The 16321-nt window shown below is 33.0% G+C and overlaps 1 protein-coding gene across 1 annotated transcript; it reads right to left on the reverse strand.

Annotated features, from left to right (window-relative positions):
• Positions 1 to 3874: 3874 nt before the first annotated feature.
• LOC140045036 (unconventional myosin-XIX-like) lies at positions 3875 to 16321 on the reverse strand. Its single transcript, XM_072089768.1, is given in 16 exon segments — positions 3875 to 4094; positions 4618 to 4674; positions 5011 to 5103; positions 7185 to 7361; positions 7966 to 8076; positions 8425 to 8614; positions 9748 to 9934; positions 10624 to 10729; positions 11963 to 12160; positions 12802 to 12904; positions 13039 to 13108; positions 13924 to 13997; positions 14139 to 14197; positions 14549 to 14662; positions 15126 to 15265; positions 16035 to 16321. Coding segments are annotated over 15 exon segments (1788 nt in total). The 5' UTR covers positions 15156 to 15265; positions 16035 to 16321; the 3' UTR covers position 3875.

Raw genomic sequence — 16321 nt, forward strand, 5'->3', positions numbered from 1 at the left:
CATCTTTCTTTTGTTCAATGTTAACTATTGTATTTCCTTCACTTCTACCACTATTACAGTTCAGGTTACCATTTTCATGAAATTGTATTCTAGAATTGTTATTTACATTTTCTGGTTCTTCAATTTCATTGATGCTTTTATCGGTAAACTTATCTCTCTTGTCTTGATCTTCAACTTCTTTACTGGTAAACTTATCTCTCTTGTCTTGATCTTCAACTTCTTTACTGGTAAACTTATCTCTCTTGTCTTGATCTTCAACTTCTTTGCTAACATTGCTTGAACTAATCACTGACAGGTTACTGTCATGAGGTTCATTATCCAGTGATACTGCTGACAGTATACCTTCTGTTAATATGCTATTGTTTAGTTGCGATTGTTCATCATTGCATTCTTGCACATCAGAATCAGCAAACTGGTAAAAATAAATGTTAAATTGTATTAAATTGTATCAAGAAAAAAAAATATTAGATTAAAAATCATAAACTGAATGTTTATGATGTGAATACGGAGAATATTTCATGAAAATTAACTGATTGACCATTTAATGAGGCGGAACCAAGCACAGGCAATCTCTCAGTAAATGAAATATACTCTATTCAACATTATTAGTTTTATAGCACAGTACATATGATGATGTGTTAATTTAACATCATTAAAGTAAGTACATGTAAATGAGGATGTGTTAGTGATGAAGGAACATACTTCACATTGTAAAGTTTGTTGGTGCAGCGAAGATTGAAAATTGCGAGTTTTAAGTAAAAGCCTACCTCGTCTGAATTCAATTCATTTAATTGTTCATCTAACTTGCGTTGGTGTAAACGAATTGAATATCCAATCATAGCATACTGTATGACACGTGCTGCCTCATGTCGTCTCTTTACATCTCCCCTCACCTTCCAGCCTCTAAAACCTACAACATATCAATTACTAATTAGTGACTCGGCATCATAGCATACTGTATGACACGTGCTGCCTCATGTTGTCTCTTTACATCTTCTCTCACCTTCCAGCCTCTAAAACCTACAACATATCAATTACTAATTAGTGACTCAGCATCATAGCATACTGTATGACACGTGCTGCCTCATGTTGTCTCTTTACATCTTCTCTCACCTTCCAGCCTCTAAAACCTACAACATATCAATTACTAATTAGTGACTCGGCATCATAGCATACTGTATGACACGTGCTGCCTCATGTCGTCTCTTTACATCTCCCCTTACCTTCCAGCCTCTAAAACCTACAACATATCAATTACTAATTAGTGACTCGGCATCATAGCATACTGTATGACACGTGCTGCCTCATGTTGTCTCTTTACATCTTCTCTCACCTTCCAGCCTCTAAAACCTACAACATATCAATTACTAATTAGTGACTCAGCATCATAGCATACTGTATGACACGTGCTGCCTCATGTCGTCTCTCTACATCTTCTCTCACCTTCCAGCCTCTAAAACCTACAACATATCAATTCTAATTAGTGACTCAGCATCATAGCATACTATATGACACGTGCTGCCTCATGTCGTCTCTTTACATCTTCTCTCACCTTCCAGCCTCTAAAACCTACAACATATCAATTATAATTAGTGACTCAGCCTCATAGCATACTATATGACACGTGCTGCCTCATGTCGTCTCTTTACATCTTCTCTCACCTTCCAGCCTCTAAAACCTACAACATATCAATTCTAATTAGTGACAATTAGTGGCTTGGTTTGGTAACAGCATGATGCCTGCAAGATATTTGTCAAAACACTATTACAATCAATACCTGCTTGAATGATGACCACAGCTGCCTCTTGTTTACTTTTGGTTGCCAGGATCTTCCTCCACCACATCTGTATTACACCAGCACTTAAATTGAATTCCTTCAATCTTGCAACTTCAAGTTTATCCAACTAAATGAAAAATAACGGAATATAATAAATATACAATGATGCAGATTCTTACTTACTTTTTACACTGACAAGCTAAAAACAAAAAGCTAAAAGTATTATAATTTTGTGCTACAACTTTTTAATAATGTTATAAGATAGCAATCTTACTGATTTTCAATGACTTATACACATTTAACTGGGTAATAATTTTTAATAAAATGGTATTTTTTAAATTGTGTCAAATTAATTGTTCTTTTCTTTTTTATATTTATATACTTTTTTTAAAAAGAAAAATGCCTCAATTTTACATAAATATTTAGTCAATTATGGTGAATTTCCTATCTTATACTACAAAAATATTCCTGTAGCACTACTTTTAAAAATAAAGGTTTATTTTACGACACTCATTCAGCTCTACTCCAAAGGTTTATATTATACAGATATTGCCTACTTAGAGGTGAAATCCCCGAGGGAATGATATTTTTCTAAGGAACTAAATATTACATCTGTTATATTAAAATATGTAGCAAAGTTTAAGTAGACTTGGCTGGGTCGGCTAGCCTAAGTAATAAGACTGCCTAGTTCACCTTACCTTGCCTAAGTAATAAGACTGCCTAGTTCACATTACCTTGCCTAAGTAATAAGACTGCCTAGTTCACCTTACCTTGCCTAAGTAATAAGACTGCCTAGTTCACCTTACCTTAGTAATAAGACTGCCTAGTTCACCTTACCTTGCCTAAGTAATAAGACTGCCTAGTTCACCTTACTTTGCCTAAGTAATAAGACTGCCTAGTTCACCTTACCTTGCCTAAGTAATAAGACTGCCTAGTTCACCTTACCTTGCCTAAGTAATAAGACTGCCTAGTTCACCTTACCTTGGCGAAAAATGACCGTATAAAGTCAAATAATTGCTAATGATTCCTTTGCCATAAAATATTCACTTAAACTAATTAAAATTTAATTTATTCTACTGCAAATATAAAATAATTAAATTATTATTAAACTACTTTTAAGTACCTGTTCCTCTCTTAGGAATATCTTTGTTTTTCCAAACAAAAAGCTTTTCATTTTATTTTCTTTGTCTGCTTCAGCTAAAACCAGATTCGTAATAACAGCACATTTACTTTTTGTATCCAAATCTTTGATATCTTCTGAGTTTGACCTTATTAATAATTCATACCTCTTAAGGAAATCACTGTACAACATTCTATAAGAAAATTGTCATTATCGTTCAGAATCAAGTATAACAAACAACACACTGGCAAGTATGTTAGTAGGTGTTCAAAATGTACAGTATCCACAGGGATATATATAGTATATATTATAAACATCACAGGCACAGAATAAATTCTATATCGCCCGGTGATATACTAAAATTTAATTAATTAAACAATAAAGATGAGGAAATCTGTGAGAATGAGAAAAAGTTGCCCCCACTGAGATTCAAACCCAGAACCTTCTGCTTGATATGCAGATATCCTAACCATTAGACCACTGGGGCTTTTCATGGTATTGTTCAAACTAGATTGGATAGCAATAACACTCTCGGTGTGGTACGGCGGAACAGCACTAGTCCTTCAGTTGTATGCACACGCACTAGAGATCAAATTGATAGACCCTCATCTTTCAGTATATATATATATATATATGTAAGTCCTAGAGCAAGCTATTTGATTAGTAATAGTAAAAAATACAATAAAATACAAATTACGACGCACAACGATTTTGGTTTTTGCTTAATTATTCAATATCAGCGTATCAAAGGAAAACAAATAGCTGTAAGCTGACCTGGTAGAGAAGCCTTGTACTGATCTGAATTGTTTCAAGTAAACTTAACAAGGGTATCAACCAGTCATAGATGGGTGCATTATTAGTATAAAAAGAACACAAAACAATAGCTGTAAGCTGACCTGGTAGAGAAGCCTTGTACTGATCTGAATTGTTTCAAGTAAACTTAACAAGGGTATCAACCAGTCATAGATGGGTGCATTATTAGTATAAAAAGAACACAAAACAATAGCTGTAAGCTGACCTGGTAGGGAAGCCTGTTGCACTGATCTCAATTGTTTCAAGAACACCGCAAGCACGTAGTTGATTTATAACATGAAGATTATCAAAGTTGTCTGGTTGACATTCAAGACTTGGTTTGATACAGCGGATGTAGTGAGGTGTTGTTTCATGTAAAGTAGCCATAAGACTGTCCAATGAATTCTAAGATACAATTGTTAGATTGTTACCACAAAGATTACATGTAAAAACTAAATGGTATCAACCAAAATATGTAAGTAAGTAAATACAAAATGAATTGAGGAAATATGTCTGATAATCAAAAAATAAAATATATATATATTATGTTACATTTTCAATAGAAGTAAAAAAAAAAAATTGTGAAATAATAATAATTTGAGTGATCTTGCAAATGTTTATTTGATTTATTTCAGCATCATAACAAACAATCTATATAATATACAGGAAACAAAATATGAAACATCAACAATATACAAAAACAGGGATGCCGAGGATAACCCATAAAAGTCCTTGTTTCCCTGTTTCTCCCCATTTCAAGAAAAAAAAAGGGTCAAGAAAGCAAAAAAAACAACAAAGTAAAAAACCTATCTAAATTCTAAAGCAAGAGCTCGGTCTTGAAGCTATTTTTTTAATTGATGTTCCATACTAAATTCATCAAGATTCTAAATTAAGTTTTGTATGAGTTTCAATTTTCAGGATTCTGTACCTTAAATTTTGATACCACTGTAGAAGTAGTCTTTTTGCCTTTTGTTTTACTTGGATTCTGAAAAAAAAAATAAAATTAACCTATTTTAGGTTAAACAAAACTATTAACATAACTGACAAGATGCAAAGGCATTATAAATATCACACATTTATTCTTTGTTTAAAAGTTTCATGATGTAACATTGATGAAGACAGAACTTAAAAAGCAATGGATTTGAACAATAGAGAAAATGGTGTTAGTATAGTTTTAGTATGGTGTTAGTATGGTGTTACTACAGTGTTTGTTTGGTGTTACTAGTGTTAGTTTGATGTTAGTATGGTGTTATTACAGTGTTAGTTTGATGTTAGTATGGTGTTACTACGATGTTTAAAAACTAATGACAAGATCAATCACCTGTAAACTGGTAACATCAGCATCAACTAGTTGTTGCACAAACTTCTTGCTGCTCATTCTAAGCAAATGTACAAGTTCTGCTGGAATACCATCCTAAAAACATCAAATGATACACAATAGATCACCTTTTGAACTGCGATAACATTGTAGTTTGACACCGAGCCTTCAGCTATATAATAATATTGTATAAAACAACTATAAACTATTTGACTGCTGACCATTGTTTTTATTATTAATGACAGGCTAACCTTTAATTTGTTCCTACTAAATGGCACGCTCGCTTCGCTCGCGTACCATCTAGGTCGTGCCCACAGATGGTTCTCGAATACACAGTATTTCCAGCGAGAAAAAAATGGAGATTTCAAATGTACGTACCGCAGGACTATAATACATTGTCGTTTACAGAAACGAATAAATATACACAATGATTTATGTAGTCAACCAAAATTAGCACCCTGTGAATTACTTCCGAGAGAGAAACAAATTTTTTTATTCGGACTCATTTAAACAAACCCAATTTGTGTTTTGTATGTAACATTAAGGGTTGAGGGATGGGGAAAGAAGATAGGTACAAAGAGGAAACATTTTAAAATATATTCTTATCCACTCAGTAACGAAATATTGTTTTTAATGTTTTATAGGCCTATAAATAATATACCACTAAATACAGTAAAACATTTACGATTTAATACGGTACTTTGTTAAAACTCTCACTGTCATAGTCGATTGAAATAGTAAAGTACATGTAACGATACACCACTACGACGTTTATATATTTTTAAATTATTAATTAATACAAACGTTGAGAAGCAACTGTCAGTAATAACGTTTATTTATTTGTATATTATATGTTTATAATCTAACAGTAGGGCCTACCCACACTCACATTAATAAAGTTTATTTGTATATATTTTATATTACATCTAACAGTACCAACACTCACAGTAAGAAATTTGCGATTCAAATTGCGATCAAAAGTGGTTAATACCTTAACAGTATTGTACAGCATTGCAGTACTATTTATGTTTATTCTCCAAGGGGGCCCATAAATCTAAATCTATACCTCTATGGTTAAACCAAATAATTTGGAATGTTTATTTGTATATTATATGTTTATAATCTAACAGTAGGGCCTACCCACACTCACAGTAATAAAGTTTATTTGTATATATTTTTATATTACATCTAACAGTACCAACACTCACAGTAAGACATTTGCGATTCAAATTGCGATCAAAAGTGGTTAATACCTTAACAGTATTGTACAGCATTGCAATACTATTTATGTTTATTCTCCAAGGAGGCCCATAAATCTAAATCTATACCTGTATGGTTAAACCAAATAATTTGGAATGTTCCATTCATCACAAATCAATACATTTGTAAAAACGTATATTAAATGTATCAAAATAGTATTTTTTAAAGAAAATCGGCCTGTCTTCAACATTATGATGCTGTACTCGAACTGTTCAACCGGTTTTCAGCTATTAAAAACAATTATCGTAGGAGGAGATAGAAAAATGCGAAGCCTCCTCGCATTTTTGTGGCGGGTATTTTTCAAGATGGACATCCATTAGACAGTGTATACCACGATCGGAAAACACCCCTATTTGGGGCAAATCTTTGAACCTAAATTCGTTTTAATCGTCAATAACTAATTATCTAACTTAATTTAATTAGTAAACAGGGTTACATCAGGCGGTTAAAATCAGTACCGAAAGTACGAACCAACTTTACATACCATCGAGTAAAAATTCTAAAAGTAAGGCGCGATTAACCGAATTTTGCCCTTACGTAAATTTATATATAGATACACTATGTTGTATTCTAAAGTTGATAGTTAAATTGTCTAGTCCTTCCTCCTTGATCTCACTACAATTGTTTTGAATAAATGAGCTAAAATAGTTTAGCAAAAGCAAAAGCTTTTCCCACTTAGGTCGTGTATCCTCTTCTTACACAACAAAAGGTGCTAGAGCATTCCCTATAGCTACAAACAGCCATTGATACATTTTCCTGTGGCTTTTATTTTCAGTTATAAGATTATGAGAAATGAGTTTAAACGAAGCAGATGCAGTATCCAATAATTGTAATGCTTTGAGAAACTATTTATGACCTTCTATCCCCTTTTTTTGTGAATATACTGTAAAACTGGCTTTCAGTTTTAAGTAGATTACCTTATTCTTTTCAATTAGACCATCCACTTGGTACGTAACTTTCTCTGCATAATGATGCACAACAAAAGCTGGTGATGTCACTGACATGTGTGCACGAGATAAGTTTGCACTGCTGATAGTGTCATGAAGAAACTCACCAAATGAACTTGGATCTGAATGTCTGTTTAACTTGCATTGCTATAAACAAGATAAACTTGCAATTAGTTCATAGAAAGTAAATGACATAATAACATGATTGTGATCTTAGATGGACAGTCTCCACTAAGCACAACAACTTGTAGTTTGCAACTGGTTGTGGTGCTACTGTACTTTTGCACCTAACTTGAAATCACTGGGCATAGGTCACTCACCATCACTGATGTGCAGCAGGTGAATATTTTTAAATTGGGGTTAAGCTTGAGGTGCAAAAGTACATCACCAGGTTTTCTAGTGTAAACTAGGCTCAAAAGTTCATTGTTTATCTTCTTACAAACAACAGTTTATTTTTATGGAAAGACAAACTATGGTTTGTAAGACAAACTATGGTTTGTAAGACAAACTATGCCTGTATGGTAAAAACCACTGTTTCTCAAAATGTCAAATTCAAAATACGAAGGAGTTATTATTTTACGACTCACTGTACTACGATTGAGAAAGGCAAATTCTCAATACATCTTTTTTTACAGCAGTTTATCTTTCAATAAAAAGACAAACTACAGAATACAGGTCTTTTCCAACCATAATTGCCGAAAAACTATGACAAATTATTTGTTGTATTTTGCTGTAGAATAGCAACACTTACTTGATTCATAAGTGCAAATATACTGATGTTGCCTTCAATAACATCAAGACATGTTTTATTGTCAGTAAAGTCTTCAAATTTCCATGGAATTCCCTCAGATTGACAGTCATCCTAAAATAATATAAACATGGCTGTTTAATCAGCAGTATAATTATGTTTATAAAGGTTCATCATTATCACTGTTAGAGAAAAAAAGTGAATGATAATTCTCATAAACTTTAATTATTGTTGTTATCTTAATTATTTTATATTATATTATAATTATACTAGTATTTTGATATTTTTTTTACAAGATTCATTTGATATAAACTAAAAGAAGTGCCATATTATTTTTCTTCATTTTTTTTTTAAATAAAAGAACTGTTGTTATTATCACTCTTATATGGTGCTAATAAAACACTGTTGCACCAACTGTATATTAGCATACTCTATATATAGAAAATAAGTGTGTTGGAATACCTGTTCTGCTTTGAGGAAGTTGTTCACAAAATGTTGCTGAAGCTTCTCATTTGCATAATTTATGCATAATTGCTCCAAACTGTTAAATGAAAAACTTTCAAATCCGTAGACATCCAGTAGACCAATGTAAGACTGCCAACTCCTGGCCATGGTACAGCCATTGATGAATCCAACGAGCCAATCAAAAACTCTGAAACGTTAAACAATAATTTAGTCACAGTCTTCAAAGCTAGTTTTTTTTTGGTAAAACCAAAGTGGGGTTGAAAAAGTTTGCATGTAAACATTTTCTCCTGTTACATACTAACTACATGACAAAGAAAGAAATTAGGCAGAAAGAAGTCAGGCCATGACAGCAAGAGAGATTAGGCAGAAAGAAAGAAGTCAGGCCATGACAGAAAGAGAGATTAGGCAGAAAGAAGTCAGGCCATGACATAAAGAGAGATTAGGCAGAAAGAAAGAAGTCAGGCCATGACAGAAAGAGAGATTAGGCAGAAAGAAAGAAGTCAGGCCATGACAGAAAGAGAGATTAGGCTGAAAGAAGGAAGTCAGGCCATGACAGAAAGAGAGATTAGGCAGAAAGAAAGAAGTCAGGTCATGACAGAAAGAGAGATTAGACAGAAAGAAAGAAGTCAGGCCATGACAGAAAGAGAGATTAGGCAGAAAGAAGGAAGTCAGGCCATGACAGACAGAGAGATTAGGCAGAAAGAAAGAAGTCAGGCCATGACAGCAAGAGAGATTAGGCAGAAGGAAAGAAGTCAGGCCATGACAGAAAGAGAGATTAGGCAGAGAGAAGGAAGTCAGGCCATGACAGCAAGAGAGATTAGGCAGAAAGAAAGAAGTCAGGCCATGACAGCAAGAGAGATTAGGCAGAAAGAAGTCAGGCCATGACAGCAAGAGAGATTAGGCAGAAAGAAGTCAGGCCATGACAGCAAGAGAGATTAGGCAGAAAGAAGTCAGGCCATGACAGCAAGAGAGATTAGGCAGAAAGAAGTCAGGCCATGACAGCAAGAGAGGTTAGGCAGAATAAAAATTAAATTAAATTGACTAAGTATTAGAGTTTGCATGTATGTATGTTTATTTTATTTTTGTGAATGTTTAAAGGTGTATGTACGATTTGCTGTGGGCAATCCGCCTCAGTGCAGCCCAGCATGCATGGGGAAGCAAATAAAAGTTATTGGATATGTACAACATCTTCTGTGGGTTTGTTTTGAATGTATAACAGGTCAGTAAATAGGCAAATACTGCACAACAAGAATCATTTTCAAAAGAGTAAATAGGTTTCTTTCATTACAAACAAATATAGCTTTAATGTTTGTAAAATACCTGGCATAGAGTAACTTTGCAAGACAATCTCTCCTTGTATGACATTCATCTTTTAAGCAAGGTTTCATAAAGACACTCTTTCTACGCTTGTGAGATGCAGTGATTTGTCGGAATGCAAGACATCTAGTTAAGGCATCAACATCAAGACCAAGTAACTGTGCAGCAGCATTAACATATGTGGTGTCAACTCCTGATGAAGCAACACCAATAGTACAACAATATGATATATTGAATAATTAGTAAATTAGAAAATCTCTCTTTGGCTGAAATATTTTATCAACATTTTTTGAAGATGGAGAAGAATATTAATAAGATTATTTAAGATTTTAAAATGACATAATTATTAACGATATTTTTTGTATATATTTTTTGGGCAACCTATCGTAATATTAAGCTATTCCTTAGGTCTGTTTTTAGTTATTTTTCATATATTATATTATGGTAGAAATAAAAACAAATTAAAAAATACTAAAACGATATATAAACTGTTGATAGAATATTTTGAATTATAAAAAAATGCCAATTTACTTTAGATTTAAAATTCTAATAAAATTTAAAAAAACAGTATTATAAATATAAGCTATTAAAACTTTAAGGTCGGAACTACTTTAAGCTGAACTATAAATACTGTATGCAATCTTAAAGGTTGCAACTACTTTAAGCTGAACTATAAATACTGTATGCAATCTTAAAGGTTGCAACTACTTTAAGGTAAACTATAAATACTGTATGCAATCTTAAAGGTCGCAACTACTTTAAGCTAAACTATAAATACTGTATGCAATCTTAAAGGTCGCAACTACTTTAAGCTAAACTATAAATACTGTATGCAATCTTTTTATTGGTATAATACAGAAAATAATTAAACAGCATAACCTTTATATCATTTACCTTGTTTTTCAGAATCAATTTCACATGGTCCAGTGACATCATCATCACTAATAAACTCTACATTTCCAAGATGAAGTATACCACTTAGAACCTACAAATAAACACATTTCAAATACAATTCAATAATTCAAAAATAGAATTATAACATTACTATTAGATTTATGTATAAAAAACACCACAGTCTATTAAAACACATATTTATATACTGTACTACTAGGTAAAAGTTCACTGATGTTTACTGTCCACATGTGCTGGATTAGTTAAACCAAGGCATCTAAACACATTGCTTTGGTTCAGTTAGTTCACTGATGTTTACTGTCCACATGTGCTGGATTAGTTCAACCAAGGCATCTAAACACATTGCTTTGGTTCAGTTTAGTTCACTGATGTTTACTGTCCACATGTGCTGGATTAGTTCAACCAAGGCATCTAAACACATTGCTTTGGTTCAGTTAGTTCACTGATGTTTACTGTCCACATGTGCTGGATTAGTTGAACCAAGGCATCTAAACACATTGCTTTGGTTCAGTTAGTTCACTGATGTTTACTGTCCACATGTGCTGGATTAGTTCAACCAAGGCATCTAAACACATTGCTTTCGTTCAGTTAGTTCACTGATGTTTACTGTCCACATGTGCTGGATTAGTTCAACCAAGGCATCTAAACACATTGCTTTGGTTCAGTTAGTTCACTGATGTTTACTGTCCACATGTGCTGGATTAGTTCAACCAAGGCATCTAAACACATTGCTTTGGTTCAGTTAGTTCACTGATGTTTACTGTCCACATGTGCTGGATTAGTTCAACCAAGGCATCTAAACACATTGCTTTCGTTCAGTTAGTTCACTGATGTTTACTGTCCACATGTGCTGGATTAGTTCAACCAAGGCATCTAAACACATTGCTTTGGTTCAGTTAGTTCACTGATGTTTACTGTCCACATGTGCTGGATTAGTTCAACCAAGGCATCTAAACACATTGCTTTGGTTCAGTTAGTTCACTGATGTTTACTGTCCACATGTGCTGGATTAGTTCAACCAAGGCATCTAAACACATTGCTTTGGTTCAGTTAGTTCACTGATGTTTACTGTCCACATGTGCTGGATTAGTTCAACCAAGGCATCTAAACACATTGCTTTTGTTCAGTTACTAAGTTTAACCATGTTTTACCAGTGAATTCACTCTTTCCTGGTAAAACAATGTTTGTTAAGTAACCAGTTCTAATTAAGTAAAAGTTTCTTACTTTAAATAATTCTTGTTGCTGTGACCTGCTAAAGTCCAACATTAGCCATCGCTTACTAACTAATTAAGTAAAAGTTTCTTACTTTAAATAATTCTTGTTGCTGTGACCTGCTAAGTCCAACATTACACATTGCTTGCTTTGTAATTATAAAATCTTGTTTATCCTTTTGATTACATGCATCTTCTGAACGGTTTAGTTTCACATAGTTTAAGTTGTCTGAACTCAATACATTTGGTAGTAACCAGTTCCTCATTTCCCTTTCATTTCCGCCAAACAGCATCTATGATAATTTGAAAGAAGAAATGTTAATGATATTATTAAAAAGACTAATAATGAGAATATAAACTAATAATATATTTCATGCTTTGATAACATTAGTAGAGTGAGTGCTTTCTTGCCCTATATTACAAAATATTACAAAGTGACAATTTTGTTTCAAGATGTTTAATATCAGTACCAGAAAGATCCTTTTCACATCTGCCTACATTGATCTCCAGACTTATTACATGTTTTCATATTTACTCACGAACCTTGTGAAATCACGGGAGAAGTATTGTCATTGTACAGTTGGGGGTGCTATCATTAGCGCAACCTCAAGTTTGTGAAAAAAAAACGTCACGCTCCGATACTTTCAAACAGGTGTGCGGTCAGTTAAATACCAGGACAAAGCACAAATGCGCAGAACAAACAAAAAAACAAGCCCCTGTGAATATCAGTAGAATTTTAACAACCTGATTACAACCAAAGGGTATATGTTTGCTATTAGCCTACTCACTTTAGAAACATGGCAACAGAAATAAATTGCAGGGTTTTCTCTAACCTGCAGAAAATATGCAAATGTATCACAGTTCCAACAGTTAAGTTAAACAGTTGGTTATCCGGTTTAAAGGTACACAAAAATGAAACATAACTAATACTAACTTGGTAAAAGATGTGAAAATTCCTGGCACCATCACATTGATAAACAACTCTAGTTTTCTCAAGAAGATATGTCTGAATAGAAGCACCAACAACATGATTTCCACTGAAAACAAAATTGGAAAGTTAAAATAAGAATTCCTCTTGTGTGTAATTTCATTCTTCCCTGCTATGACACACAAAATGGCATATGTAGAAACACTTGAACATTGACAAATAAACATAATGTATGAAACTTACTGACTGAATTGTAGCTGAATGTACTTTCCAAAGCGGCTACTATTGTGATTCCTGGTTGTGCTAGCATTGCCTAAAAAAATGAAATAATAGTTGTCTAACAGAGATGGAGTTGTAGGGAGGTGTAGGGTACTGGGTGGCAAAAGATTAATATTACTGTATATATATATATACTGGTACAGGCCATCAAATATTGCCATCAATTGCAATTAATTCTACTAGTCTTAATGATACCAAATCTGCCAAAAATTAAATTTGAGCATAAAATCTCACGAAATTCATATTTAGAACATACTGTAAGTTGGCCACTGCTGATCAACAGTTTTAGCCTATATATTATATTAGGAGTTTAAAGGATTTTGGCACCATGACTGAAGGTTAAAGATTATGCTAGAATTACAAAATGTAAAATCAGTACACAAACTGCTTTAAATTAGCATTTTAAATTTCATTTTACATAAAGCGTTAATCAATTTTAGGTTAGGTGTAGCTTTATTTATTTATTTTTAAATCAGTATGATACTTATTGACTTTTATATTTCAGTTTTCTCAGGGAAGAGTTAAATTACAATTTAATTTAACTCTTCCCTGGTTTTCTTGTAATTGTAATGGTACACTATCATTATGCTCATTTTTATTTGGTTCTCATCTCTTTATCGACTGTTCTTATTCTATTTTTTTCTTTATCTGTTGATGATAATGATGATGAATATAGAAAATTTGATATATTGATATGATTTAAAAATGCTGATTTTGTATATTTAACAAAAATAAAGGTGCTTCTTCTAGCGATGTTTCTTAGGACCATAACAGTACATAGATGTTTTTACATTTGAGAATGACATGTGTATCTTACTGTACTTTATTAAAGATAAACATAATAATTACCAAATGCTTCAAGAATAGGATTTGAGTCTAATATTCTACGTTCAATGCAATCTGCTGGTGATGGTGTAAAACCACTATGAACAAAAAGACAACAAGTTATCACAAATAAGTAACAAAACAGAGACAAATCTATAATTATGATGAAATAAAAACTGTAATTTTACATACATGAGAGTGTTTAATGATATTAAATTAAATGTGTTTATTTTTATTACCCAGGGTTACATACTGCCACCATTGTCAGATATTTTAGTAAACATCTTGCATTCCATGTCTGTAATAAAACAATAATAAATAACAGAGAATAACAAACGTTTTTGTATTTTCACAAAAAATATTGACAAACTGCCTTTGTGAAAATGGGTTGCCAACATTCCCTCTTTGCACGTCTGGCAAGCATTTATGTGACATTCAATAAATGCTGATTTTGTAACAGTGTCCTTTGAAACAGTAAAAACAAATTATAGCACTCTCTATTACTTGTCCATGCTTTTAGCCTCTCTATTTTTATTCAAGTTTGGGCCTCTCTATTATTTTAAAATAAACAAGAAATGGTTTTAAAGGTAAAAAATTGACTCTGATTACATTGGTGAAAACAAACGTAAAACAGAAATTGTTGAATTACCTTTCCAGAACCACTTTCACCGCTGACAATTATTGACTGATTAATCTTGTCTAGTCTTCTAGTAAGATTACACAAAGCTGTTTCTGCAATTCCAAATACATGTGGTGGGTGTGCCTGAAAAAAAAAAAATAAAGATGTATATTCCCCAAAAAACATGAAAATGAGGATTAATAAAATCAAGCCATTTTGCTGTTTTAAAAAAGTTATTCATTTTAAAGAAATAAAAACAAACAAATATAGTGTTTTTACTTTAAAAAAAGACAAAATTAATGGTTAAACTTAACCAAATGTTAAAAAATTACAGTTTTTCAGGTAAATAATGTTTTTTTTTCCAATTTTTGGTCAAAGTGAATAACTACAGTATTATGTGACATAAAATAGCATATTCAGCAAAACAATTATCTTTTCAGAGGAGCTCTGCATATATCTCTAAGTTCTCACTTCTAAGTGCAACTGAGGACATATTAATATTTTTGCCCAATATTGAAGATAAAGTGAAGTCAAGATTTTAATAGTGATGTCACCAACATATCAATTTTCCTAAAAATCAATAGTATACTAGCAAATTATTGTTTACCTTTTGATCACTATGGTAACGATGAATCATATGAACATCAAAATGTCCAGTTTCTTTGAAAGGATTTAAAGTAACAAGGGTGTTGCCAGTCTGAGTGTGGTATCTACCAGCTAAGTAGCGCTCACGTAAACAGTTCAGCACTATGAACAGAAAACATTAGAAGTAACAAGTGTGTTGCCAGTCTGAGTGTGGTATCTACCAGCTAAGTACCGCTCATGTAAACAGTTCAGCACTATGAACAGAAAACATTTTGTTAAGTAACAAGTGTGTTGCCAGTCTGAGTGTGGTATCTACCAGCTAAGTACCGCTCATGTAAACAGTTCAGCACTATGAACAGAAAACATTTTGTTAAGTAACAAGTGTGTTGCCAGTCTAAGTGTGGTATCTACCAGCTAAGTACCGCTCATGTAAACAGTTCAGCACTATGAACAGAAAACATTTTGTTAAGTAACAAGTGTGTTGCCAGTCTGAGTGTGGTATCTACCAGCTAAGTACCGCTCACATAAACAGTTCAGCACTATGAACAGAAAACATTAGAAGTAACAAGTGTGTTGCCAGTCTAAGTGTGGTATCTACCAGCTAAGTACTGCTCAAGTGTGTTGCCCATATTTTGTCAAATTTTCTTCAAATTATTTGCTGTTCTACTCTAAAAATGTATTACTGAACTATAAATTTTATTTTAAAGTGAGTATTTAATTTGGAAAAATTTGAAGGAAAATGTTGGATTCATCCAAATTGTGGTCTTTGATCTCTAATTAGTTAGAGGGAGGCAACAGCTAATGGTAAAAAATAGGTGATCATCTGGCTTTAAATTAGATTGAGCTTTTAATTAAAGGGGTCTTTAATAGAAGGAAGACCTGTATAGTAGTAACAACCATTGAAACATGTGTCTACTATTAATTCGCTTACCAGCAGGTTCTGAGAGAGGATTAATCAAGACAAGATCATCTGTATTGATCCAATCTGTTTGAGTACACAGCACTGGATAGCCAGCATGACCACGTATCACAACCTCCTAGACAATGAAGTTACAAGCAATATTTAAAATACATTATATAGAATACTTAGTAGCAAGGTTGGGTTGTTGACATAGATGGTATGCTTCCCTCCCCTCCTTACCTCACAATTATATTTTGTGTCTATAATCTTGCCATCACTAAAACATGAATCAACACACGCTGGAACCCAAACCTCTT

Source organism: Antedon mediterranea, chromosome 3, assembly GCF_964355755.1.
Source record: "Antedon mediterranea chromosome 3, ecAntMedi1.1, whole genome shotgun sequence".
In the NCBI taxonomy this organism is placed as follows: domain Eukaryota; kingdom Metazoa; phylum Echinodermata; class Crinoidea; order Comatulida; family Antedonidae; genus Antedon; species Antedon mediterranea.